Below are 24289 nucleotides of genomic sequence, written 5' to 3'. Positions count from 1 at the left end.
CCCCAGTAAGTAATTCCACACCTGGAATACTGCAAACCGATGTTGGTCGCTATACGACAAAAAAAGATGTTGAGATTTTAGAAAAATTTCAGAGAAAAGCAACTTAGGCGATCCAAGGCCCGGAGACTAAAACATGCGAAGAACACGGCTGCAGGATTTGGGTTTGGCTAGTCTATAAGAAAGAGGGACGCGGTGGCTCAGGTGGCTAAGATGCTGAGCTTGTCGATCCGAAAGGTGGGCAGTTCGGCGGTTCGAACCCCTAGCATTGCCGCGGAACAGAGCGAGCTCCTGTGACTGGTCCCAGCTTCTGCCAACCTAGCATGTAAAAAAAATGCAAGTAGGAAAATAGTTGGGAAGGGAACAGTATTCCATGTGCCTTTGGGCGTTTAGTCCTGCCGGCCACATGACCACGGAGACGTCTTCGAACAGCGCTGGCTCTTCGGCTAATGTAATGGAAATAAACAACACCCCCCTAGAGCCGGAAACGACTAGCACGGATGTGCGAGGGGAACCTTTACCTTAGTCTAAAGAAAAGAAGAATTAGGGGTGACATGGTAGCAGTCTTCCAGTATTTGAGGGGATGCCACAAAGTAGAAGGGGTCAAGCTATTCTCCAAAGCACCAGAAGGCAGGACAAGAAACCATGGTTGGAAACTAATCAGAGAGACGAGCAACCTGGAATTAAGCTTCGTAACAGCGAGGACAATTAACCAGTGGAACGGCTTGCCACCAGAAGGTGTGGCTGCTCCATCACTGGAGGTTTTTTAAGAAGAGACTGGACGGTCACTTGTCTGAGATGGCATAGGTTCTCGTGCTTGAGCAAGAAGACAGATTAAGAGTTGGAAGGGAGCTTGTAGGTCATCTAGTCCAACCCCCTGTGCCCAAGCACCTTTTTGGACAGATGGCAGTCCAGTCTCTTCTTGAAGACCTCCTAGGTCCCTTCCAGCTCTACTCTATTCTAAAACATTTTACACTTCTCAAGAACGTTTTTTATACCCCAATTGAAAGCCCAGGATATAAAAGAAGCCGTGAAATTATTAACGAAGACAAAATTTGCTTGCTGGACCGGACTAACTGCAGAGAGAAGGGAGGAAAGGGGGGGCTTAGTGGCTACTCGCAGCTTGTTCAATTTCCACTTTACTATTTCTGCCAATCAACTTCTCCCCTCCCCCATAAGTAGTCCTCGACTTACAGCAGTTCGCTTAGTGACCGTTGGAAGTTACAACAGCATTGGGGGGGGGGAAAGGCTATTTACGACCATTTCCCACACTTATGACCATTTCATCGCAAGCATCCCCAGGGCCGTGCGATTAAAATTGTTATGTTTGGCAGCTGGTTCATAGTTATGACGGTTACAGAGTCCTGGGATCATGTGAATGCTGGGTTTTTCCTCTTTATTAATATACATATACATACACACACACACACACACACACACACACACATATATATATATATATATATATATATATATATATATATATCCACCCTGTTGTTTGAGATGATGATTTATAATTTATAAATGCTTAATTTATAAAAAAAGCGCTCAGGAATTCTTGGATGTTTCAAAACTTACACAGGTAGTCCTTGACTTGTGACCAGAACGAAGCCCGGAATTTATGTCACTAAATTCCACTGGGGTCGTAAGTGGAGGATGCCAACCCCCAACGGAAAGACAGAGGTGGCCAAACCTATCGCTCCAGATCCTCCCCCACAACATCCAGCGTGTGATAAAGGATGTGGGTTGCACGGAATGGCCAATGAGAGAACTACGGTCCTTGTTTAGCGACTGCCTTGTTTAGTGACCGGTTGAAAGGATGTCGGCGGTGAAACAGCAACTGTGACACCAGGCCTCACCGTGACCCGTGACCCTGTAAGCAAAGGAAAGGTTGAGGAAATCTTGCGATCTTCCACTCACCTGTTGCTTTGCTTAAGAATCAAGTCGCCAGTCCCCATTGTGGGGGCTAGGAAAGGACTCCCTGTACATGCAGGCAACGTAATTCCTTGCGTGGCGAGGACAGAAAGAGAAGGCAAAAGGCTGGACCACATGTGCCCATCGGGTAGATGAGAATCAGGATTATGCGGAGCTCAAGCAAGCGAGCCAAGCAACACACAGAGCGAGGCTTTCCTTCTTCTTGGCTTGACCCTTCGTTTCCACCCCCCCTTCCTCAACTTGTGGGTTCTCGGGCCATCTGCGTCCCTCCCCAAAGCCTCAGTTTGCACCACTGCTCGTCTAAACCTTCTTGAGGACTCTGAAGGCCATCTAGTCCAGCCTCGCCCCCCCACCCCCAAGACTTGTGGCATTTTTTACGACCGCAGCTGTACAGCTTAGGGTGCTGCCTGAACCAGGGTCAACAGGACCCCCCCAGAGGTGGTAAGAAGATCTGGGTGCCCCTACGGGGGGAACTGCCTCTATTCACCAGGGGCCTCGAGCTGGTGTTGGGGACCAAGGCAGCGAGCCAAGTTGCAGACACCACAATGAATGAGCAGCTGATTAGGGTTCTGGCGGCAAAGGGTTTAAAAATAGGAGAGGAAAACAGCTGTAATTAATTAGCTGGATTGGCAGCAGGGATGGAAGGGAGGTGGAAATTGTCCAAAAGCGCAAGCCAGAAGGGGAAAAAAAAGAAAAAAGAACTGTTGTGGTTGTGTTTTGTAACAGATTCCTGAGCCGTTTGCAGTAGATCGCGCCTCTGTGTGGTTGCCCACCCAAAAAACGGCAGGGTTGCGGTGAGCAAATCAAAGGAATGCCTCTCACACAGCGCTATTTCAAGAGAAAGGGTAGGATGCAGGAAAAGACACAGAGGGAACCTGTCTAAATTGTACGGATAATTTGCAAAGGCTCCAATGCCAGCCAGCATAAAATGCGGTGGTTTATTTTGAATGTAGGTAGGTAGGAAGGTAGGTGGGAAGGAAGGAAGGAAAGGGAAGGAAGGGAAGGAAAAGGGCAAGATAAGAGGAAAAAGGAGGGAAGGAAGGGATATGAGAAAAGAAGGGAGGAGAGAAAGGAAGGAAAGGAAAGGAAAGAGGAAAGGGGAAAGGAAGGAAGGAAGGAAGGAAGGAAGGAAGGGAAGGGAAGGGAAGGGAAGGGAAGGGAAGGAAAAAAAGCAAGATAAGAGGAAAAAGGAGGAAGGAAGGGATATGAGAAAAGAAGGAGAGAAAGGAAGGAAAGGAAAGAAAAGAGGAAAGGGGAAGGAAGGAAGGAAGGAAGGGAGGAAGGAAGGAAGGAAGGAAGGAAGGAAGGAAGGGAGGGAGGGAGGAAGGAAGGAAGGAAGGAAAGGAAGGGAAGGAAAAGGGCAAGATAAGAGGAAAAAGGAGGGAAGGAAGGGATATGAGAAAGAAGGGAGGAGAGAAAGGAAGGAAAGGAAAGAAAAGAGGAAAGGGGAAAGGAAGGAAGGGGAAGGAAGGAAGGAAGGGAAGGAAGGAAAAAGCAAGATAAGAGGAAAAAGGAGGGAAGGAAGGGATATGAGAAAAGAAGGGATGAGGAAAGGAAGGAAAGGAAAAGAGGGAAAGGGGAAAGGAAGGAAGGAAGGAAGGAAGGAAGGAAGGAAAGGGAAGGAAGGAAAAGGGCAAGGAGGAAAAAGGAGGAAGGAAGGGATATGAGAAAAGAAGGGATGAGAGAAAGGAAGGAAAGGAAAGAAGAAGAGGAAAGGGGAAAGGAAGGAAGGAAGGAAGGAAGGAAGGAAGGAAGGAAGGAAGGAAGGAAGGGAGGGAGGGAGGGAGGAGGGAGGGAGGAAGGAAGGAAGGAAGGAAGGAAAGGGAAGGGAAGGAAAAAGGGCAAGATAAGAGGAAAAAGGAGGGAAGGAAGGGATATGAGAAAAGAAGGGATGAGAGAAAGGAAGGAAAGGAAAGAAGAAGAGAAAGGGGAAAGGAAGGAAGGAAGGAAGGAAGGAAGGGAAGGAAGGGAAGGAAAAAAGAAAGAGGAAAAAGGAGGGAAGGAAGGGATATGAGAAAAGGGGATGAGAGAAAGGAAGGAAAGGAAGAAGAAGGGAAAGGAAGGGAGGGAAGGAAGGGCAGATGAAAGAAAGGAGGAAGGAAGGGGGAGAGGGAAGGAAAGGAAAGAAGAGGGAAAGGGAAGGAAGGAAGGAAGGAAGGAAGGAAGGAAGGAAGGAAGGAAGGAAGGAAGGAAGGTTTTGTCTTCCTCTTTCTATGTCTTAAGATAATCTAGAGAGGTCACAGACTCTCAACAGGCTGGGGCCAATCTGTGGATCTCTCAACCTTGCTAAACTACAATGCCCATCATTCCTTGCCGCTGCCCATGCTGGCTTGGCTGTGAGAGATGGGTTCAAGAACACCCAACTGCTCAGTGCTGAGAGCTTGCTGTTTTGCGGAGGTCCACGTTTTACTTTAGCTGCATCTGGAGAGGCAAGAAGGGTGGATGGAACGGGCTTAGTTTTGGGGGGTGTGCTTCAATTTCAAAACTGAAGGTTGGGACCAGGAAACTGGGGGAGAGGGGGTGACCCTTTTTTAAACCATTGACATGGAGATGCCCTGTTATTGCCAGCAACTGGACTGAATCGAAGAAGGGTGTTTTTTTTTTATTTATGGTAGGCGTGCAAAACTGAAGCTCAGGGCTAGCTTAGAAGTGAAATTAAGCCTTTGGGGACGTTGCATTTAGGCCTCCAGAGACAGCTGCAAAAATAAAGGAGACATGAACCCAAGGTCCTTCCTTCCCAACACAGCCTGTCTCCAAGGGGCTGAACCAAGAGTGGCCTTGGCTACGTTTGATTGTGGGGGGAAGAGAGGAAAAATAGCTACCGCGCTTTGGAAAACGGGGACAGCCTAACTTTCCGCTTCTTCCTGTCCTGCAAAGTGGCCGAGGAAACCATAAAGGCAAAGATTTATTCTTTTCATTAAAAGCTTCTTCAATTTCTCTCCAGTTCCACCCCACCCTTTTTTTTTTTTTTGCAAACCCCATTGTGGGAATATATTTTATGTGCATAATTATGCGCAGAGCCCAGAAGGGAAGCGATGGGAAGCGGTTGGAAGAAAAGCTAGAACTTGGAGGCGACCTGAGGATGGGCGGATGGGTGGGGGGCAAAAATCAATGCTTCCTTCAGAGCCCCCCATCCCCAAATTCTCATGGTCTCCCATTGGTCTTTAAGGGGGGTGCTGGAGAACTGAGCACCAAAATAAACATAGAAGTTTCTCTTTCCCATCACTGGTTCTTCTGCCAAAAATGGAGACTTTTGCTAGATAGATTTTCCTCCCTTCCATTTAGCGACTATTCAAAGTTACGACGGTGCCGGGGAAAGCAACTTATGACCGATCCTTTGCACTTAGGACATCTCTGCGGCCACGTGGTTGTCAAAATCGGCATCTGATGGGCATTTATTTACGGTTAGAGTGCAGTGCCGCAAGCTATTTCTGCTGCAGCCAGTTGCCTGCAATTTGGCAGTTGGCTCAAGGTTGACTTGGACTTCCATCCTTCCGAGGTGGGTAAAATGAGGACCCAGATTGTTAGGGGAAAGAGGCTGACTCTGTAAACCGCTTAGAAGAGGACTGTAAAGCGGTGTATAAGTCTAAGGGCTATTGCTACAAGAGCCATGGTGGCGCAGTTATTAGAATGCAGTACTGCAAGCTACTCCTACTGCAATTTGACAGATCGAATCCGGCTCTCTCAACGACAGACATGCTTTGCTTAACGACTGCAGCAGAAAGGTCATAAAATTGGGGGCGGCCGACACGCGACCACCGAATCAGTGGTTAAACCTGGAGAATCCCACACCTGGGTGCGACTCACTTAAACAACTGTGTATCAATGTCATAAAATGAACGAAGGATAAGGGAGAAGGCCTCCTGTCTAAGCAGGGGCTGGACTAGAAGACCTCCAGGGTCCCTTCCAGCTCTGTTCAGATTGATGGATTGAGCTGAGGGAGCCCACAGGTTCCCCCTGGAAAGGAGAGGCCCATTCAGAAGACCCGCTCCTGCTGCCTCGCACTCGCTACTGGATCCCCCTCCCTGCCAGCCCACTCTCCAGCAAGCTGTCGCCTTGGCAGCTGCAGCGCTGGGACCTTCCTCTTGTTCAAAATGCATTAATTTGTAAATATCTTCATTTATATGTAAATGTGGGCTCCTTATCCCCCACGTGTCTTTCTCTCTCTCTCGCTGTCTCTCTGTTTCGGTCTCTGTCTCCAACCCAGCGGCGGGCGCGATGAGCTGGGGTCCTAACCCCTGGTTCCCCACGCCGTGCATTCGTCCTTATTTCCCGTGTTTCTTTCCCCTTCTGAACAACGGAGACCTTCCCGTCCCTTCGGCTCACGACGTGGCCAGTTGCAACAACCGCCACCTCTATCCCACGGGGAGTGTCGTCGTCAGCGACCGCAATCGCAACTGCCCCGAGAAAGGGATGCCCCAAAGCTCAAGGGGGAAATAGAAGGTACTCCCTGACTTATGGCCATAATAGTCATGCCCCCCGCCCACCCCCCTCGGAGCCCGAATCGGCAGAGGAAGATGAGCTATAACTGGAGCCAATGGAGACGAGGGGGCGGCTTCGTTTGTTTGGGAGGAAAATGGGGAGGAGCAGGCCGAGGCAGGAACATGAGAGACAGAGAGCTCAGGCGATGAGCAAAGACCGCCCCCTCCTGATCCGAGAGCACGCAGAGTGGAGAGAAGGCGAGAACAGCGCAGATTGAGCCGACTACTTGGGAGGAGAACGCCCCGCCCCCTCTTTACAAGGCAAACCTGGGGACTGAAACTTAAGGAGATGCTGAGACTTAAGGAGATGCTGCATTTGTCGGGAACCTATACTGAATTCCTAGCCTGTGGAAAGAATGCAAAGAGTACCTCACTGTAGACTGGTAGACCAGGTCTTCCCTCTTACGATAGTTCTCCATGTGCGACTGGTTGGTGGAGAACATGGCATCGAAGGTGAAGATTTTCTGTTTGATGGTGCCACCGTCTGTTACCTGCCAAGGGGAGAGATCAGAGCGGAGAAAAATTAAATTTTTTGGAGCACTTCAGAAAATGCGAAAGGGTAGAAGAAAGTTCATGAGATGTTCACCGCCTCCCATGGTTGATGATTGAACATCCCTTGCTTGTTTACACATTGACACCACCTCTCATCAGACACTGAAGACAACTGGCTGTTGAAGGTGTAGATGTTGTGGCCCGCCAGTGGAGCTGGCGTCAGACTCGAACAGTGAGGAGATTGGGGAGGCCAGTCCTGGAGTCTGGGGAAGGCTCTGACAAGGGCTCTGCGTCGGAGGCAGAGATGGGGCCATGGCCGTCTGACAGTTATCAGCTGCCTTTGGAGTCGGAGATCAGTGGGGAAGAAGAACAGCCGGAGCCTGTTCCCAGTGTGCGCATGCGCAGAGCTGCCAGGAGAAGGGAAGAGTTAAGGTACAAGAGTCAACTTGGGAGTAAAGGCTCAGGGGATGGTGAATGGCCACATCTGTAGGGAATAAAGAGTGGGGTTTTGCAGGAGACAATTAGTTCAAATCATTAGAGTGAAGATCTGTCCCTGACTTCTTCCCAAGTAATTGCTGCTACAGTGTGGCGTTTAGAAGATATCGTCCTGGCAGCTCTCCAAGCCTGATAAAGGTCTATAGTTGTGAAATCTCATGAAAGACTGTTGGCCAGGACTTTGCTGGAGAGGAATTTATTTTAACCTAAATAAAAGGGGTTTTATCGGGACGAGGAGTCGGCTTCGTGATCTTGGGAAGCCTAGGTCAGTAGAATAGATTGCAATTTCCACAATCTCCATTACCCCAACCAGTATCTTTGCTGGTTGAACTGGGGAAGAAAAGACTAGATTGTATGGATTCCCTTTCAGGCGTGACACTCATCCCATTGTAAAAAGAACAAGTTCCACACCCAGAAGACCTTTAACTAAATACCGGGGTTCACACATCAGACCGGTACCTAACCAGATCCTTACTTGAATCTGATTGTCACAACTTCCAGAAACAATAAATGAACGAGCCGTCTTTATTTTAATGAAGATCACCAGCTGAAATCGCATTTTCATATCTGCTGCTCTCACGCAATAATACGGTGCTCAAACAAGTAGATTTGGCCACAAGACAATTATGCAGCTTCCTTCACAATTATAGTCTGATTTGCCCAGACTCCCATTTGTAAACACTCAATTCTACTACCATTTTTCCCTGAAATAATTTTGAAATGTGTTTTTTTTTTTCATCTCTTGCCCCGTCACATTTCTCTTAACTTGTTCTTGCATCGGCTTCTTTGCAGCTAAGCAATGTTTAAAAATAAACTCGTATGAAATGTGAATGGGAGGGGGAAAAGAGGAATGATAGATAGATAGATAGATAGATAGATAGATAGATAGATAGATAGATAGATAGATAGATAGATAGAGATAGATAATTACACGTGTAAGAGATGATAATGTGAGAACTAGAGATAGATGATAGATAGACAGACAGACAGACAGACAGACAATGTTTGAGAAAAATGATGATAGATGGATGGACAGAAAGGATAAGATAGAGACAGACAGACACAGACAATGGATGATGGATGGTAGATGGATATGTGTGTGACAGAGATGATACAGACAGATGATAAATTAAATAGATATGTGTGTGAGATGATAGACACATAGACAGACAGACAGACAGACAGACAGACAGACAGACAGATAGATAGATAGATAGATATAGATAGATAGGTAGATGATAGATAGATAGATAGATAGATAGATAGATAGATAGATAGATAGATAGATAGATAGATAGATAGATAGATAGATCGGTAGGTAGGTAGGTAGGTAGAGGTAGGTAATTAGGTGTAAGAGATGATAATTAGAACTGTAGAGAATAATGATGAGAACTAGAGATAGATAAAGACAGACAGACAGACAGACAATGTTTGAGAAAAATGATGATAGATGGATGGACAGACAGGATAAGATAGAGACAGACAGACAGACAATGGATGATGGATGGTAGATGGATATGTGTGTGACAGAGATGATACAGACAGACGATAAATTAAATAGATATGTGTGTGAGATGATAGACAGACAGACAGACAGATAGACAGATAGATAGATAGATAGATAGATAGATAGATAGATAGATAGATAGATGCATGTGTGACAGAGATGAAATAGCTGATAGCTGATAGACAAACAGACGGACAGACATGTGTGTGTGAGAGAGAGATATACAGACAGATGTCAGAGGGAGATGACAAGACCAATGGCCAAGTTGAGGATGGGTAGATGGCTGGACGGAGGGAAGAAAACAGGGTTAACTTCTCCAATAAAAATAAAGAAAGACAGGTAAGAGCATTCTTGGACAACAGGGAACTACCACATCGGTCTCCAGTAAAGAGCTGGGCCAGACCCAACATGGCTGCCATTTTGTAAGACCTCAAAGCATGTCCTTCAGGACTCATACGGAGCGTCCTGCTTGCTTGCCGGCCCAGCAGGGGAGGCCAGCAAAAGGGACGGAGAGAAAGACAAAAATTCTTCAGACCAACAGAATCAAGAGCTCTACCCTTTCTCTTCCACCTCAGCTATTCTCAAGTTACACCGCGTTGTTTCCCAGATAATAGGTGACAAGGTGCGAACCTGCTAATGAAGTAACATACCTGCCAGCTGTGTCAAAATGTCTCTTCCAAGGGAAATGTGAAAACTGCAGAGGGTGCTAATAAGCTCCCCGAAAGTAAATGTCTAGGGAATAAATAAATAAATAGGTGGGGAGATGGTGGAGTCACGGGCAATGCCTTGTCCTGCACTGTCACCAGTTTCTTTGATGCTGGAGGTGTCAGGGAGACAAAGAGATAAGTCCCTGCATTCACAAATAAACTGTAGTTTCTTAAACCCGGTTATCTCACTAAAGTCTCAATTTGCTGCTACATGCTGAGCCAAAATCTTTGCAATTTTTAAAGGATAATAAGAGATCTTTGTTGCTTGCTGAGTTGGGTTGTTTTCCCCCGAAGTTTTGTTACCCAAACTAGGTGATATCATCAGCGCTACCAACTAGCACTGATCATGTTACCTAGTTGGGTAATAAAACGTCTGCAAGAAAACCACCAAGCTCGGAGAGCACCAGGAATCCCTCATTTCAACTCTGAGCTACAGATATTCTCCTTTATTGTTAAAGAGAATAGCTGGGTTCCTTCTCGTATGCGTTTGTTTTGCATAACCTTAATAGGGGTTTATTGATTAAGCATTGATCCACTGATATAGGATGTACCGACGCATGGTTTCTCTGATGGTGGCTTGACCTTAGACTGATCCCGCGAGCTGCTTTGGGCACACGGGGAAATAAACGGAGGGAAATGCAGGTCGTCCTCGATTAGCAGCCAGAACTGGGACCTGCAACCTGGTTGTTAAGCGAAGCAGTCACTAAAGGAAACCTCCGCTGTGATTATGATCGTACAGACCTGCAAAAGTCGTCAACGCAAGGACAGCCGTAAACCTTTCTCGCCTGTGTTGTTAACTGCAAAAGGTCCCTAAACGAGGCAGTTGCTAAACGAGGACTGCCCGTGGTAAACTCTCCCCCATTGGGTGAAAAAAAAAAAACACACCACAAAATCTTCTTCCTTTTTCCTTTTTTTTTCTTTTTCTCCCAAATGAAACCCTTCGCAAAAAAAAGGAACCCCGGAAAAATAACCTCTCTTGTCCATCCTTTTGTGATAACTAGTCGGGATGACTTCTGACCTCACTTTATGATTTATTTTCCGGGGTGAGAGCCGGGCAAACTTCAAACCGGGGGAAAACGATGAAAGCCCAGCGGCCCTTCAGAAGCACTTCTGCAGAAAAACCTCCTCCGCACAGCTCTGGTTTTTTTAAAATGCACCCTGCGTTGTCCTAGATGAAATTTCATTCTGGGTTTTTCTTTTTCCGTTTTCTTTTCTGCTCCCCATTTTATTGCATGGGAACAGGGCTGTGGGAGAAAGGGCGGGGCAGCTGTCAGTAAAACGGTCTCTGCAAATTTATTTGCCTAAGCCAAGGTTTTATTACGAAGAGAATACACACTCTCTGGGGCACACAAACACACAAACAAACAAAAGACACACGGAGACAGGGAATTATCTGGATTGTAAATCACACACACTTTGGAGGGGAACACAGACTGGAAGTTTTCAAGGACACAACCAATCGTTCAGGGACCCCAGGGCTGTTTTTGTGGCTAATAATAATAATAATAATAATAATAATAATAATAATAATAATAATAATAATAATAATAATAATAATAATAATAATAATAATAATAATGTTATTGTTATTATTTCATTAGCCTGGGCAGAGAAAATACCTAAATCCCTTCTTCCGTATGTGGTTGCCCCTGTACTAGAAATTACACAGAGGATGGCAAGATTTGATATTAGGGTCCATAATCCTAGTAGTACTGTTATTTAATACTTGGCTTCCCTCCAAGTTTTATTTAATTCATATATATATATTTAATTCACTAAATATTCTGCTCTTACAAAACGGGAATCGTCTTATTGACACATTCATCCGCCTGTCTATTTTTGCACATGCCATTAAGCTGGACCTAAGAAGTGTTAGAAATAACAGAATCGTAGAGGTGGAAGGGACCTTGGAGGTCTTCTAGTCCAACCCCTTCTAAACCCATTTTGGAGAAATGGCCATCCAGTCTCTTCTTAGAAGCCTCCAGTGTTGGAAGCACCCACAACTTCTGGAGACAAGTTATTCCACGGATTAATTGTTCCTAAGTGTCAGGAAATGTCTCCTTAATTCTAGGTTGTTTCTCTCCTTGATTATTTACCATCCATTGTTTCTTGTCTTGCTTTCTGGTGTTTGGAAAATAGGTGGATCCCCTCTTCCTTGTAGCAGCCCCTCAAATATAGGAAGACTATTATTATGTCCCCCTTAGTCCTTCTCTTCATTAGACTAGACATACCCAGTCTAATGTGGGATTTTCTTTCAAAGCCAACAAAGTTGGCTTGCCAGCTGATTGGATTGCGTCTGATTTCCTCCTGGAAATCAAAGTAGACTGTCAAGAGCCACCAGAAATACACCTTATCCTTTATTCCTTGACTTTGAAGTAGAAATTGCTACCTAATCATGGAAGGTCCCATTGTGGACTTCTCCCAGAGAATGGGCAGATGAAGATAAAAGAGACCTGTCGATTTCAATCATCATCTGCTGGTAGGCAAACACAAGAAACATTCAACAGACCTCAAATTGATATTCTTATCAACTGAGAGATCTGCCTCGACACCCAAAAGACCCTAAATTAAAGAAGGTTCCCATGGAGGAATCTATAACTTTTAAAAGGTTGGCTGACGAGTGCGGAATCCACTTCAAGTTGCTGGTTCCCAATGAGCATCAACTACAAGGATATTTAAGCAAAGAAAAATGTGGGAAATAAACTTGAGAGAAGGTGTTATCTAATGTTTAGAAACAGACTGGATGATGGTGCTGTACATATATAATATGGAGGAGATGTGATGGATGCATAGCTAGATGGATATAGAAAGACAGGAGCAGTGTGGCGTAGTGGATAAAATACTGGAATACAACTGAGGAGATCCAGTTTCTAGAATGTTCTTTGGGCCAGTTACTTTCTCTCAGATCTAACTTGAGAAGTTGAAGAACATCTATCTACGGACCTGCACTTGGGCTAACATGGCAAAAGAAGGACCATAACAATCAATGAAGATGTTAGGTGGATCAATACAATCGAATGATAATGATAATAATGATAATAATGATAACAACAACAAAAACAAGAAGAAGAAGAAGAAGAAAAGAAGGGGTGGAACTGAATGCAACTCAAAACCTGGACCTAGCTCTGCAACACACCAGATGTTAGCTAAGGCTCTTCTGGAGTATATAATTTAAGATGCATCAAGTGTTTGACTTGGTTGAGGTAAATGGAAATTGATTCCACCTCCAACTTTGCTTCTCCTGACAACTCAAGCAATGTAGGTCGACCTGCAACAAGATATGGACTTCTGGGTTTTATCCCCCTTCTTGCTTTCCGATGCTTCCAAGTCACAGTTGGAGAAACAAATTACCAACTAGGCGTCTAGAAACATATTAGCACAGCTGGAGGACAGGGAGGGCGATTTCCATCCAGCTGGCACAAACAAAACAGATCAAAACTCCCTTCTCCCGCAGCTTCCCAGGGGTTTCTCCCCACCCACCCCCTCAATGTTTTCCAAAACCACTTACAGACTGAAGACGGGTATAATAAACTTGATGTCCCACTTACAGTCCAATCCTTCCACCGCCACGAACAGGTGTAATAACAGCTAGTAAATGAAAGAAACAACTCTGGCTGGTTTGCTTCCCACAGTTTCACCTGCTCAAAAAACTCTCCTGAGGAAGTTTGGCAAGATGGATGAAAGTCATCTAGAAATGGGACAGATTATAGGTGGTTGATTTATTTATTGGAGTTCTACGCTCCCAAATCGATGAAACCCCCTTGACAGTTTGCATCAATCAATCATTAGAACATCCACGGCAAAAAACACAACAACAAGAGATACGACTTCCACATTATAGTGCGCAGATAATAAAATGCACACAGCAGGCATGTTAACAATAAAATTTCCATTTCTGGGCTCTGACCTCGGTGGGATGAAGCCAGCGTGAGAGATGAGCCAAAGAAGGGGTCAAACTGATTGATAAAGTTGTCAAGCCCTCTTTAGCTTAACCGCAGAATGCAAAATTCATAAACGTTTATGGATTCCTCTAGGTTCACAGAAAATTAATAATGTTTTGCTGTGCTTCGAGGCAAGATGTGCCTGAAGGGCAAAAGCCAGGGGATGATCTATCCAAATTCCCCAAAGAACCTTTTTAGTGGCCACGAAAAACAGGAATGAAGAGAAATAATGGCCCTAACCCGACTCTCCATTTCCCCACACACACACCGAAAGGTCTATATCCTGAGTGTATGGTGTCCAATTTTTCTTTTCTAGCTTTCCCTCAACCACATTAGAAAGACAAGGAAGATAGCAAAGCAGAGGACCCAGATTGTTGTGGGCAAGAGGCTGACTCTGTAAACTGCTCAGAGAGTAAACTTTCCTTCCTTCCTTCCTTCCTTCCTTCCTTCCTTCCTTCCTTCCTTCCTTCCTTCCTTCCTTCCTTCCTTCCTTCCTTCCTTCCTTCCCTCCCTCCCTCCCTCCCTCCCTCCCTCCCTCCCTCCCTCCTCCTATTTCTTCCTCTGCCCTCCCTCCTTCCCTTTCTCCCTCTTGTTCCTCCCTTCCTTTCCTCTCTCTATTTTCTTTCCTCTTCCCTCCCTCCCTCCTCTCCCTTTCCCTTCCTCCTTTCCCTTTCCCTTTCCTTCCCTTCCTTCTATGGTGGCACAATAGTTAGAATACTTCATTGAAGGCTGACTCTGCCCACAGCCAGGAGTTCAGTCCTGATCGGTTTAAGTCTTCCATCGTAGGTTAAATGAGGACCCAGATTGTTGGGGGCAAAATGCTGACTCTATAAACTGCTTAGCAAGGGCTGTAAAGCACTGTGAAGTCTAAGTGCTTATTGCTATTTTCCTTCCTTCCTTCCCTGTGGTTAAAATGCAGTATTGCAGGCTAACTCTGCCCACTGCCAGGAGTTTGATCCTGACCAACTTGCTCAAAGTTGATTCAGCCTTCCATCCTTCTGAGGTGGGTCAAAGGAGGACCCCGATTGTTGGGGGCAAAAGGCTGACTCTGTAAACCACTTAGAGAGGGCTGTAAAAGACTATAAAGCGGTATATAAGTCTCAGTGGTAATGTTCTTGCTATATAAGAATCATGGTGGCACAGCGGTTAGAATGCAGTATCGCAGGCTAACTCTGCCCACTGCTGACAGTTCAATTCTCACCAGGCTCAAGATCGACTCAGCCTTCCATCCTTCCGAGGTGGGTAAAATGAGGACCCAGATTGTTGGGGAAAAGAGGCTGACTCTGTAAAGCGCTAAGAGAGGGCTGCGAAGCACCGTGAAGTGGTATATAAGCCTAAGGGCTATTGCTATCAACCAGCCCAAACGAGAAGAAGACTCCAGCACCGGTAATCAGCACTCAGATCAGTATAGATTAACTCCAAGGTTAACTTCAGACCAACCATCACGCAAGCAACCATCCCTAATCAAGAAACTGCCAAAGAGTCATCAGTAAACAGCCCAACCAAAGCATCTCTTAAGATTTCCCACAGCCACACAGACAGGCAAGTCAGCAGAATATAAACCGACAGCAAACAGCAAGCCTTCCTAGCACTGGTGCTGTTACCTAGCTGGGTAACGAAACCTCTGCAAGAAAGCAAGCTGTCAGAATTCCAGCGATCACTCTAATTAAATCATGATTCTCGAGCCAAACTTTGAAAAACTTCAAAGGATTTATTAGAGGCCACATACTGGCACTGCCCTGTATGACGCCAACTCTGGCCTATGTCATTTACAGTCCCCCGTGACCCTGTTTCCCCCCCTCCCTCCCCCGGGTGTGTCACAAACCAGATTCTCCAATTGAGCACCTTCACGGGCTGGGTGTCACCATTCACCTTCTCCAATTAAATATATTCACAGGCAAAAGCTCTGGTAGTTTAGTTACAGTCTTTTAAAGAGAAGAGTTGGAATGTACTTTTGTTTTCAAACTGCTGCACGGCTCTTCCAGCCATAAAAAAGGCATAGGAATGTTTTATGAGTTGACACAAGCAAGCTCAGAGAGTATCGAGGACCCCGCAGTCCTCCTCCTCCTCTCCACAAACCCCTCTCTCTTCTAGCGCTGATGGTGTTACCTAGTTGGGTAATGAAACGTCTTCAAGAAAATAAGCACGCTCAGACAGCACCAAGGACTCCTCAAACGTTCTTTTCCTCAACTATCTCCAAAGGCATCCAAGAAAAGGTCCAGCACCTTCTTGTGGGTGTTTCATCATCTCTTTCCAAACACAAGCAATATTCATTCGCTTGACAAGCAAGCAAAGCTTCCCTGGATGAATTGGCGAGCGCATTCCCTTACACATCGGAGCGATCACGCTTTCGGCTGTTGCCATGGAAAACGCAGGCTGAAAGAGGAGGAGGATAACAACCAAAGCTCCCTTCTTCTTCTTCTGCTTCTTCTTCTACTACTACTACCTCCCCGCTGGCACTGGCAAATAAGATTGACGCTGGGCCCGAGAATAAACACAACGTTCAATTGGCCTGACCAGGAAGCCAGCTGTTCTCGTTCTGTAGTAGTAGAAATAATTAAGAATACGCTCAGCTCCTTCCTATCCATGGGCTTTGCCTGCGAGAGACGGTTGTGTTGTGCATCAGAAGGCCTACGCCGTGCCACGCTGCCATTGCACCGAATCACATCTCTTATCTATAAATATCTTTCCACTTATTGATCTACAGTCTGACCGCAAGGAAACAAAGCCTGCGCGTAACCAGAGGAGACAGTCTTAAATTTAGGAGAAAGATTGCCAAGGTAGAAACAGCCTCTCCATGAGGGAGAAGATGGAAGGTTTTCAGAGGCCGGTAAAATGATGGATGGTATTCCTCGCTGGTCTTCACACTCATGGCAAGGACTTTCACAAGGGATCTCCTAGAGTCCTTTTTGTAATCTCCACCAACTTTCCTGGGGAAAGAAATGTATAACTGCTTTATAAAACCTTAATAATGCCAGACCTGGAATATCTGCATCCAGTTTTGGTCATAGACTCTGGAAAGAGTGCAGAGAAGAGCAACGAAGATGATTAGGGGACCGGAGGCTAAAATATATATAAAGGACAGTTGCTGGAAATGGGTATGTCTAGTCTAGTGAAGAGATGACCCGGAGTGATAGGATAGCGGTGCTCCAATATCTCAGGGGCTGCCCCCCAAAAAAGAGGGAGTCAAGCTATTCTCCAAAGCACCTGAGAAGGCAGGACAGGGAGCAACGGATGGAAACTAACCAAGGAGAGATGCAACTTAGAACTAAGGAGAAATGTCCTCGCAGAGCCATGAATTGATGGAACGCCTGCGGACGTTGTGGGCGCTTCATCACTGGACGTTTTTAAGAAGAGTCTGGACAGTCACTTGTCCGAAGTGGCATAGGGGTCTCCTATTTGAGCAGGGGACTGGACTAGAAGACCTCCAAGGTCCCTTCCGGCTCTGTTCTGACTGGATTGTACCTCCAACCCAAGTGGACCACCGCAATTCCATCTCAGCGGGACCTATCCCTTTCTCCTTCTCCGTAGCTTCCGGACATCCCTAGAAATCTCCAAGCAGGGTTTTTAAATGTCTCATTTTCTTAATGGGCAATAGCAGCCTGGTGCCCTGCAGGGATTCCAGCTTGTCAGACTCGATCAGGACATCTCCAAGAGTGTGGCAGCATGTGTAATTCATCAACCCTGCGCATTTCGCCTGATGTTTTCCGCTCCTCGGAGCAAAGCTGTTTCCTTCGCAGGCGGCGAAGAGAGGTTGACAAGAAAGAACATCCCTGCCATCAGGGAACGGCGGCTAATTAGCTGACGAGATCTCTGGCACCCTGCTTTACATAAATATCCCAACCCAGACATAGTCATTGTCTCTCCTTCCCCCCTTCCAGGTGCGACTCCTATCAGGAGCCTACCGTCAAAGGCGGATCCCGTACGGTTAGAACGATGACTTGGCTTGTTCGACGGACGAGAAGGACGCTGAGGTTCACCCCAAAGCAGCAAAAGACACAATTCAGGTTGCCACACCTGAAGAAGCGGCTCCAAGGAAGGCCAAAATTAATTCAGGTGTGCTAGAGGAGCCGTGGGGAAGGGTTTTTAGAGACAGAGACAGATAAAAAAATAATAATAATAATAGGCAGTTATCCAACTGGATCCTCCATGGAAGCAGAATGCTAGACAGGACAGAAGGAGGAGAGAATTGTTACTGGGCTCGAAGGGACCTCGGAGGTCTTCTATTCCAACCCCATGCTCAAGATTGCTTAAAGGACAGAAGAAGGGACAGCTAAATCTTAATCCCTTATTTGGCTTTTTGTAGATCTTAGCATCGGATAGAAAATTGCCCCCCCATGTCAAAGTTTGCCTTCATCTTGGAAAAACTATCTAGATTTAACAGAATAACAGAGATGGATGGGATCTTCGAGATCATCTAGTCCAACCCCGTGCTCAAGCAGGACACCCTACACCATTCTGGACAAGTGACTGCATAGAGTAGAGTAGAGTAGAGAGAGTAGAGTAGAGTAGAGTAGAGTAGAGTAGATAGAGTAGAGTAGAGTAGATGAGTAGAGTAGAGTCTAGAGTAGAGTAGAGTGTAGAGTAGAGTGGAGTAGAGTAGAGTAGAGTAGAGTAAAGTAGAGTAGAGTAGGACAGGATAGGAATAGGATCTGGAAGGGACCTTGGAGGTCCTCTAGTCCAACCCCTCGCTCAAGCAGGAGACCCCATACCATTTCAGACAAATGGTTATCCAATCTCTTGTTAAAAACTTCCACTGTTGGAGTATTCGCAACTTCTGGAGTCAAGTTGTTCCACTGATTAATTGTTCCAACTGTCAGGAAATTCCTCCTTAGTTCCATTTTGCTTCTCTCCTTGATTAGTTTCCACCCATTTCTTCTTCTCTTGCCTTGTGGTGCTCTGGATCTGGATTCGACCAGCGTTGTGTGATATAGACTTCAATACCCATGGCTGGCTGAAGAATTCTGGGAACTGAAGTCCACACATCTTCAAGTTATAAATAAATAAGCGAGATCTTCACAATACCCACTACTTCATATTATCATGAACAAAAAGGCAAGCTTCAATCGATCAAAATAGAGCTGGAAGGGACCTTGGAGCTCATCTATTCCAACCCCCTGCTCAAGAAGCAGGAAGCCCTAGTCCAAGGGTCTTCAAACATGGCAAGTTTAAGACTTGTGGACTTCAACTCCCAGAATTCCTGAGCTAACTTGACTGGAGGAAGAGGAATTCTGGGAGTTGAAATCCACAAGTCTCAAAGCTGTTAAATTTGAAGACCCCTGAGATAGAGCATTTCAGATAAGTGGCTGTCCAGTCTCTTCTTGAAAACCTCCATTGTTGGAGCACCCACCACTTCTGGTGGCCAGCTGTTCCACTGGTTAACTGTCCTCCCTGTTAGGAAGTTTCTTCTTAATTCCAGGTTGCTTCTCTTCTTGGTTAGTTTCCCTCCATTGTTTCTTGTCCTGCCCTCTGGTGTTTTAGGGAACAAGTTGAAAACAAGGGTCTCCTGGTCCGGAGGGGAAAATCCATAAGTTGCATTCCCTAGAATTCTTTTATTTCATTCTCTCCCGAATGCTGGAGCCCATTCAGACTCAAACCATGGAAGATCTGTCCTTCTTGGTTTGTATAAAGCAAGACTCTGCAGGGAATCTGAAATGCCAAGTTTAATTTGGAAATTGTGTGGGAGTGGATTGAACAGCTGCAAAAGACAGCGAGTTTTATCCCAAGGTGGCCAATGCAGGATCATTTGGGGGGTGGGGAGGAATGCAGTGTAAGCCTTTGCTGATATTTGACATAGGAGTTCCTTGAAGTTCCTTCCAAATCAAATCCTATCCAATTTGGGTCTCCAACTTTAATGGACATCATTAACAGAAAAAAAAATGATTGAAGGGCTGGAAGGCTAAAACGTATGAAGAATTATTACAGGAAATGGGTATGTCTAGTCTAATCAAAAGAAGAAATAGGGGAGTCATGATAGGGGTATTTCAGGATTTGAGGGGCAAGATGAGAAGCAATGGGTGGAAACTAATCAAGGAGAGAAGCAACCAAGAACTAAGAAGAAATTGCCTAATGGTGAGAGCAATCAACCCATGGAAGAACTTGCCTTCAGAAGTTGTGGGTGTTTTCATCACTGGAGGCTTTCAAGAAGAGACTGGCCAATTATTCGTCTCAAATGGTGTACAGTCTCCTGCCTCAAGCAAAGGGTTGGACTAGAAGACCTACAAGGTCCCTTCCAACGGTATCCTTTTATGTTCTTCAGAGGATAATTAAGACTGCAGAAAAAAACAATGACTACCAACCTGCCTTCCATGGAGGACCTGTGTCCTGCTCGAGTCAAAAAGAGGGCTGTGAAAATATCTAGAGACCCCTCAAATCCTGGACATAAACTGTTTCAACTCCTACCCTCAAAACGACGCTATAGAGCACTGCACACCAGAACAACTGGACACAAGGATGTTTTTTTCCCCAAACGCCATCACTCTGCTAAACAAATAATTCCCTCAACACTGTCCAACTATTTACAAAGTCTGAATTATTATCACTATTAATCTTCTCATCGTTCCTATCACCCATCTCCTCCCACTTGTGACTGTATGACTGTAACTTTGTTGGTTGTATACTTACAATTTATATTGACTGTTTCCTAGTATGTTTTGATTGCTTATTGTTCCCTATGACTATCATTAAGTGTTGCATCTCATGATTCTTGACTTGACGAATGTCTCTTTTCCTTTATGGACACTGAGAGCATTTGCACCAAGACAAATTCCTTGTGTGTCCAATCACACTTGTCCAATAAAGAATTCTATTCTATTCCTATTCTATTCTAATCTATTTCATATTTCTATTCTATTCTATTCTATTCTATTCTATTCTATTCTATTCTATTCTATTCTATTCTATTTTATTTCTGGATCCAACTCCCAATCCTACAGGAAGCTGACATGCCCGGCTGACATTACAGTCCACTGAATATTAACCATTCTGGTCTATCTCTGGCATTGCAAGGACATATGATACACAAGTCCTCTCCTTATCTAATCCTGTTTCTTTGAACAAAAAGAAAGACCCTTAAAAGGGGATCGCAGGAGGCTTATAAACACAACCCACGCCTTCTGTCACAATATCTGGGCCAAAGAGCTGGCTGAGATTTTCATGGCTGGGAAATCTGCAGAACTGCCCTTGCTGGCCTCACCGCCTTGGTTGCGCAAGGCCAACAGCCTTCGTGAGCCAGCCGCCCACAGCTTCAAAGCCTGCCCATTTTGCAATTAATTTCTTCTTTCTTCTCTGCAGTTCAGGAAACCCGGCCGGCCGGTTGCTGTGAGGCCATCTCAGGCCACCTTCTGGATCTTGCTTGCCCTCTGAATCCAACTAAGCTCTTTGTTTGGAGTTGGATGCTGTTAAATCTCAGCTCACAGCCAAGACCCCATCACCCGAAGCGTGATACGCAAACAAAACAGGTACCCTAAACGTCACCAAGGAAGCAAAACCGTTTTTTTCCTGTGTAACCCAAAGCCCAAACTCTAAAAAAAACACAGATGTTTCAGTAAAAATGATCCTGAACTCCATTTGTTGAGAAAGATATAGTTTCAATCTGAATAGAGCTGGAAGTGACCTTGGAGGTCTTCTAATCCAACCCCTGCTGAATTAGGAGACCCTATACTATTTTGGACAAATGGCTGTCCTGTCTCTTCTTGAAAGCCTCCAGGGATGAAGCTCCCACAACTTCTGAAGGCAACTTCTGTTCCACCGATTGATTGACCTCACTATTAGGAAGTTTCTCCTTAATTCCAGGTTGAATCTCTCCTTGGTTAAGTTTCCAACCATTAAGTCTTGCCTTGCCTTCAGGTGCTTTGGAAAATGAGATAATTTTTATTTTATTTGTCAAGCAAGTATTAGATAACAGGTCTAAGTATAAACATGGTTATGAATACATGAAATGGGTATGAATAAAAAGAAACATTAGGACAGGGACAGTAGGCATGATGGTGCGCTTATGCACGCCCCCCTACAGACCTCTTAGGAAAGGGGCGAGGTCAATAGTAGACAGTCTAAGTTTAAAGTTTTTGGGGTTTGGGGAAGAAACCACAGAGTCAGGTAGAGTATTCCAGGCATTGACCGCTCTGTTGCTGAAGTCGTATTTCCTGCAATCAAGTTTGGTGCGGTTAACCTTGAGTTTGTATCTATTGTGTGCTCTTGTATTGTTGTGGTTGAAGCTGAAGTATTCATTGACAGGTAGGACATTGCAGTGTATGATTTTATATACTATACTTAGATTGGACATAGTTCTAGGTTTTCTAGGTCTAGAATTTCGAGTCTGGTGGCATAAGATGGTGCAACGAGTAGAGGAGCGGAGAATTTTTCTCGTGAAATATTTCTGGACTTTCTCGATAGTATTAATATCCGATATGTAGTGCAGGTTCCAGACTGATGAGCTGTATTCAAGTATTGGTCTAGCAAATGTTTTGTATGCTCTAGTTAGTAGTGCGGTATTACCAGAGAAAAAGCTACGCAGGATTAGGTTAACAACTCTTAATGTCTTTTTGGCTATGTAGGTACAGTGCCCCACAAATATTGTAAGATTGCTATCATGTCACTCCTAATCCTTCTTTTCTCTAAATCAGGCAAAGCCAAATCCTGCAACCATTCTTTCGTATGTTTTTGTCTCCACGTTTTTAATCATCTTAGTTGCTCTTCTTTGCACTTTTCCCAAAGTCTCAACATCTTTTTTTTTGTAAAGTGGTGACCAAAACTGGATGCGGTATTCCAGGTGTGGCCTATACTAAGGATTTATAAAGCGGTACTAATACTTCATGTGATTTTTGATTCTATGCCTCTGTTTATGCATCCAAGGATTGTATTAGCATTTTTGGCTGCTGCTGCACACGGCTGGCTCATATTTAAGGGATCGTCTGCTAGGACTCCAAAGTGTCTCTCACAGTTACTGTTTTTGAGCTAGATTGTGCCTAATCTGCACTTGCACCTTGGTGTAAAAGCTTGCTTGCTTTACTTGTTTCACTTCTAGTGTACTGGAAGTCAAGTGAATTACAGTAGCGCAAAGGCAAAACTAAGGCTTCGCACGCCAAATTTCCCCCCCGTTAACTTCGTTCCCTTAGTTCCTTCCCATTGTTTGTGTCTTATTGTCCGATCGATTTTAAAAGAGATGTTTTGGAAGCAGTCATTTTTTTCCAGAGTCATCGTAACTTGAACAATCACTAAGCGAACTGTTGTAAATCAACAACTCCCTGCGTTTGCAGGATCTGTTCCTATGGTTCCTCCTCATCTTTATTTTTTTTTTAAATTTGTCAAACATGTACAAGACAACAAGTACAGATATGGACATAAACATGAACAAAGGAAGTAAAAACAGATAAATGGTAGACAGTAAGACCAGGGACAGTAGACACGCTGGTGCCCTTATACACGCCCCCTTTAAGGACCTTTTAGGAATGGGGTGAGGTCCACAGCAGATAGTTTGAGGTTGAGGCTGTGAGGGGTTGAGGCTTTAACCAAGGAGTCAGGTAGGGCGTTCCAGGCATTGACCACTCTGTCGCTGAAGTCATATTTTCTGCAATTGAGTTTGGAGCAGTTTCCCTTGAGTTTGCATCGGTTGTTTGCCCATGGTTGAAGCTGAAATAGTCGTTGACATGCAAGACGTTGTAGCAGACAATTTTGTGTAGTATGCTTAGATCGGATCACAGGCGGCGCAGTTCCAGATTGTCCAAGCCCAGAATTTTGAGCCTGGAGCCGTAGTTGAATTCTATTGTGAGTGGAGGAGTGGAGAACTCTTCTTGAGAAATATTTCTGAACCCGCCCAATCGTGGTTAATGTCCGATATACAGTGCGGGTTCCAGGCGGACGAGCTGTATTCGAGAATTGGTCTTTCTGCATCTGGCATGGTTTTGGGGTCCTTGGCATCTTGGCACCTGCTTTAAAAACAGTCTCCCCCCAATTTGGAGGGCTCGGATTCTCTTGACCTTCAGAAAAACAGGCAAGCCAGCTCCCTCCGCATCTCAGATCCCGAGGACAGGAACCTTGATGCAGCTAACAACAGGGGTGGCTGGTGAAAAAAGAAATTCAAAATTTCATCAGAGCTTCAACCTTTGTTTAATTGTTGAAAAGTGGTTGTTTTCGTTGCATTGTGCTTTCGTTTGTTTGCTGCTCCAAGTGCCTTCTGGTAGATGGACAGCTTTGTCTGTTCATTTAATAAATAAAACATCCATCCATAAATATGGATAACCCCTTTGGAAGGCGAGACGAATCTGTGAGCTAGCCCAGAACTCTTTTTCCCCTGCATCCTATTGAGAAAGGCTCAGATGCAAGGCTCGGTTTTAACCAGGAAAATGTACAAAACTTTTTTTATTTTATTTTTTTGGAGTCACAGATGAGTCTTTCAGCCAATCTTAGCCGGATTGCAAAAAAAAAAGCACACGCTAATATCGCGAGGTTTTTGTTTTTGGAAGCTGGTGGGGGGAAAAAAGATGCCATGATGGGTATGGACCGAGCTAAAGAAATTCTTCTAAAGTCCACCACGGATCTGCCATGTTGCTCCAGGTTTGAGGGATCTGAATACCATCTCCATCCGAAGCTCGTTGGGTCAAATCTTATTTGCATCATTGGATTTAATTTGGAAAATCGCTCCGATTCGACAATTTGAATCCATTAGGAAAAATCAATCCTACGTGATTCTGAAGCATTCCTGCGCTCCAAATTGATTTAGGGGTATCCTTTCGC

The 24289-nt window shown here is 45.1% G+C and overlaps 1 protein-coding gene across 3 annotated transcripts in view; it reads right to left on the bottom strand.

Moving 5' to 3' along the window:
• The window catches only part of IGSF21 (immunoglobin superfamily member 21), a 157563-nt gene that overhangs the window by 63188 nt on the left and 70086 nt on the right, over window positions 1-24289 (bottom strand). For all 3 annotated transcript variants that reach the window (XR_015745522.1, XM_087944803.1, XM_087944804.1), the window contains exon 3: window positions 6783-6904. Coding sequence is in view for 2 of the 3 variants with exons in the window: in XM_087944803.1 (XP_087800929.1) it covers window positions 6783-6904 (122 nt within the window). In the remaining variant the exon portion in view is untranslated. The remainder of the gene's footprint in view (window positions 1-6782; window positions 6905-24289) is intronic.

Source organism: Notechis scutatus, chromosome 16 (assembly GCF_049901735.1).
Source record: "Notechis scutatus isolate UNSWTSFEM ecotype Mainland chromosome 16, rNotScu1.2, whole genome shotgun sequence".
Taxonomy (NCBI): Eukaryota; Metazoa; Chordata; class Lepidosauria; order Squamata; family Elapidae; genus Notechis; species Notechis scutatus.
The sequence above is the reverse complement of the archived record's forward strand: the minus strand, read 5'-3'. Positions and strand labels throughout refer to the sequence as shown.